The 3,993-nt window shown below is 31.8% G+C and overlaps 1 protein-coding gene across 1 annotated transcript; it reads right to left on the bottom strand.

Moving 5' to 3' along the window:
* Window positions 1-654: 654 nt before the first annotated feature.
* On the bottom strand, window positions 655-1,342 carry LOC126703904 (uncharacterized). Its single transcript, XM_050402957.1, has 2 exons — window positions 1,064-1,342; window positions 655-873 (listed from the first exon to the last, which is right to left on the bottom strand). Exons 1-2 carry the CDS (start codon window positions 1,340-1,342, stop codon window positions 655-657), a joined length of 498 nt encoding a protein of 165 aa, XP_050258914.1.
* Between the last annotated feature and the right edge of the window lie 2,651 nt (window positions 1,343-3,993).

The following is a 3,993-nucleotide window of genomic DNA, read 5'->3' as shown; positions in this document are numbered from 1 at the left end:
TAGTATTTGGTATGTACAAACTTTTTATAACATTTATTGTATAATTTAAAGCATGTATAATATAAAATTTACGTAAACCCAACTAATGTAATTAACATAAATAAATATAAAAACAAGTATGAATTTTGTTCTCAAGCTAAAATTTTCTCAATATAATTCTCACACATATAAGCTCCATAAGCTCATAATTCAAAATACCCATTCTTCTCATTATTCAAAATAATCATAAGCTCCATCTCAAATAGTTCAAAATGCCATATAGGCTAAATAGTTAACTTGCAAAATAATCTAGAACAAATAGTTTGATAAATAACAAAATGCCAAATTGTCCAAATAGAAATGCCCAAGTTCTAATAAAAATGCACCTACATAATCAAAATTGGTTTAAATAGTTGTCAAAGAAGTTCTGCAGCCATTGTCTACGGAGCTTGTCATTTTTCAACGTGAATGACCTTGCTTGTTTTTCATTCCCATTCAATGGTCAAATGCAAACGCAAACATATTTTCCTCAAACCCGTCCATCTTCATAACTTTTTCATAAAGATTACCAAAATTTAGCTAATTTTCAGAAATCTTTTCTATTGCAGAAGCAACCTTACCAAGTTGTGCGGACAAATCTTGGTAAATATAATCTTCAATCATAGTAGCATGACGTCATTTCCTATGAGACCTTGTCTCATTTGAGGCCACATGTGAGGGATCAACTTGCTTCTTTATAGATATATCATCAACATCAGCGTCAACAAGCGGAGGTGAGTCGTCCAATGCTTCTACACCTATATCACCAATTCCCTTAGAAAAACCTCCTGTAGCCATATCCTTACCAACAACCAAAGCCATCTCATCAAACATCACAATTTTCTTGTTTAGAAACTGTGCATGATTAGGATGTACTTGTGTAAAGAAAGGAAAAGAAATAATTTATAAAAAAAAGAAAAAAGAAAACGGAAAAGAGTCAAAAACTAATATGAGAGCAATAAGAATAGTGAAAAGATTTAAACTTTAAAATGATACAACCTAAAAATTTTCTACCTATAAAATAAAGAAAATAAAAGTTTCTTACCGCAACTTCTTTTTCATACATTGTCCTATCACAAGTGATCATTTTCAAATCATCATTCCATCCACACCCGCTTTTCTTATTACGAAGTAATGCAATTGTATTCCAATTGGTTTTGAGTGTTTTAAAGCAATGTTCCACTTGCTTTGGAGTACATTCAATCATAAATTTCTCAGTAATTGCTTTAGCTACTTTAGCATATAATGCATGTTTAAATATGTTGGAATACTTATTTCCATGAAGAGCCTCATTTGCAAGTATCTCAAGTAATAAATTTTGCATTGGTTGTTACCACTTGAGTAGGTCTAGGTGTCCTTGACCTTTTGAGTATCCTTTTTATTTCACATTGCGATTCTATTACAATGATATTCACAAGAAAAATTATTCAAAATGAAAGAAGAATATAAATAATATTCAATACAAAATATGAATTTGGGGTGTCCATGACAAACAAAAATAATTATAACATAGAAGTCTTGAAAATATGAAACCAAAAAAATCCATTACACAACCAACTAAGGTAAAGAGTATGAAATCACTCATAGCATTACAATCCTCCCACATGTCACAAGAAATCATCCCGTTTTTGAACCCATTCTCTATTTTCTTCTTGGACTTCTCTTTGTGATTGTTGGACTCTTCTACTTACACTTTCATTTGCAAGTGGGCTACCACGAAGCCCATTACTCATAATTGAGTCTAAATGGTCAACTCCTATTATGTGATTGTGAATTATGCAACAAGCTAAGACTACATCCACTTGTGTTGGGAATGATCAAAAAAGTTCTACATCTAACACACGAAAACTTTTCTTCAAAACTCCAAAATGGTGCGTAAAGAAAACGGCAAAGATTGAATAATTCCTTGCCATTTCTTAGTGGGTTATCACTAAACTCTTTCAAATGGTAACAAAAACCACGATAAGGGGAGATAATTCCTTTCCGAACTCCATAACTAGGATCACCAAGATAATATTTACCTATTTCTTTATAGTCAAAAGGAAAAGAAATCACTCCAAAAGCTATTATCCATAATAAAATCATTTTATAGTCCTATAATACCTTTAGGAATTTTTAATCCCCTTTGCCTAGAGAGTGCGTCATTTAAGACACGTGAATCATGTGCACTTCCTTCCTAACTAGCTAATACATAAGTGCCTTTTAAGTCAAAGATAGAAGCAACGAGGACATTTTGTGTTTTTCCATCCTTTCGGCCGCGAAACCTTCCTTGTATTTGAATTGGAACAGATGCATGAACATGAGTTCCATCAATAGCTCCCACACAATCCTAATTACAACCAATATAAGTTACATTTATTTTATATCTTTATATGTATAAAAAAATGGAAAATGAAAGCCTTTGGAATTTACCTTGAAATAGGTGTTAAACTTGCTGCTATTTCTTATCTCCAAGGGTGTATCTTTGTCAGGTTCCCTAATCATGTGTTTGTATAATTGCAAAACTACTTTCTAAGGACATGTCTAAAGTATCGACACACTGTCTCAATTGATCTACAAAACCTCCCACCAACAACTCAAAACCTCACATCATGCCCAATAGTGTGTAAAAAAATTAACACTTGTTCTTTAATGGGCATATGAATGGTCTCTTGAAGTAGATTATTCTTGCCTAAAATTTTACACAAATATAAAATGCAATGGGTCTCATCCTTATATTATGGTGACAAAGCTTATCACCTCTACAAAGAATATCATTCATATATGACTCTCTTCCATACTCTCGATTGACATGAGGTTCTTTATGTATAACGCATTTGGATCTTAGCCCTTTCAAAAGAACAACACCCAAAGCAATAACGGATATAGCTGGGGCAGCAGCAAGTGATGGATTATCCATCTATATTCCAAAAAATATAAAAAATAATGATTATGAATTAAAATTGTACTTAAGGAAAGCACTCATATATATAAGTACTTAAAGAAACACTTCATAAAAAATTGACCACTTTAAGTTTTAAGAGACTAAACTAAAAGGTAACAACATCATCACTCCATAAGTACTAAAAACAATAACTTTTGAGTTTGTTAGAGGCTAAAAATTGACAGGGGAATAGATCTTCAATAAATACAAATAACAATAACTTTTAATTGTCTACTCTTTTTGCTAGTAGACTAATTGTCTAATATGTTCAACCACAATTGTTTAATATTACTCTAAATAATGTATTTGCATAATGTATTAGCATAATGTATTATCACTACATAATTTGCATAATGTATCTGTGGCAAAATGCAATTCCCCTAAACAATTACCATTCATTATATAACAATATTATTAATTTACCGTAATTTAGATCTACATAATTCTGCAGCAGACCAGACAAGGATCCATCAAATGAAGAAAAAATAAAATCAAGCTATAAATTCAAAGAAAAGAATATATGATTAGCTTGATTCAAGTTTTCAACCCAATTGCCACCCATCCTATTTTAGCCAATATCCTCCCTTGATTTCTTCAATCAAATATGTGTACAACCAACATGTACAAATAGAAATCAAATAAAAACAGAGAGTTGACACAACATTGGGGAAAAAAAAAAAACCACCAAACAAGAACAATGATTATATAATAAAATTTGGGTTTGATAGAGAGGAATGAAATAATTACCGTTGCAGATATGTTTGCCTTTACAAAGAATAGTTGTTGACCAATTTGTGAGAGGGAAAAAATCTAATCAGACAATTGTGTTACAGAGGGGAAGAAAAACATGGAGAAAAGAGAGAAGAGAGACAGAGAGAGATAGATAGAGAAAGATCTATGGGAAGAGGAGAGACTAGAGGGAGTGACGGTGAGAATATGATGAGAAGAGAGAAAAAGTAAAGGGAAGAGAGAAAAAGTGAGAGAGCTTATCGTGAGAGAGAGTAGGTGTCAAATTTTTTTTGTTTCCTGAGACTACAGAAGTTAAGGAAAAA

Source organism: Quercus robur, chromosome 10 (assembly GCF_932294415.1).
Source record: "Quercus robur chromosome 10, dhQueRobu3.1, whole genome shotgun sequence".
In the NCBI taxonomy this organism is placed as follows: Eukaryota; Viridiplantae; Streptophyta; class Magnoliopsida; order Fagales; family Fagaceae; genus Quercus; species Quercus robur.
This window is presented reverse-complemented; position numbering and strand designations above follow the sequence as displayed.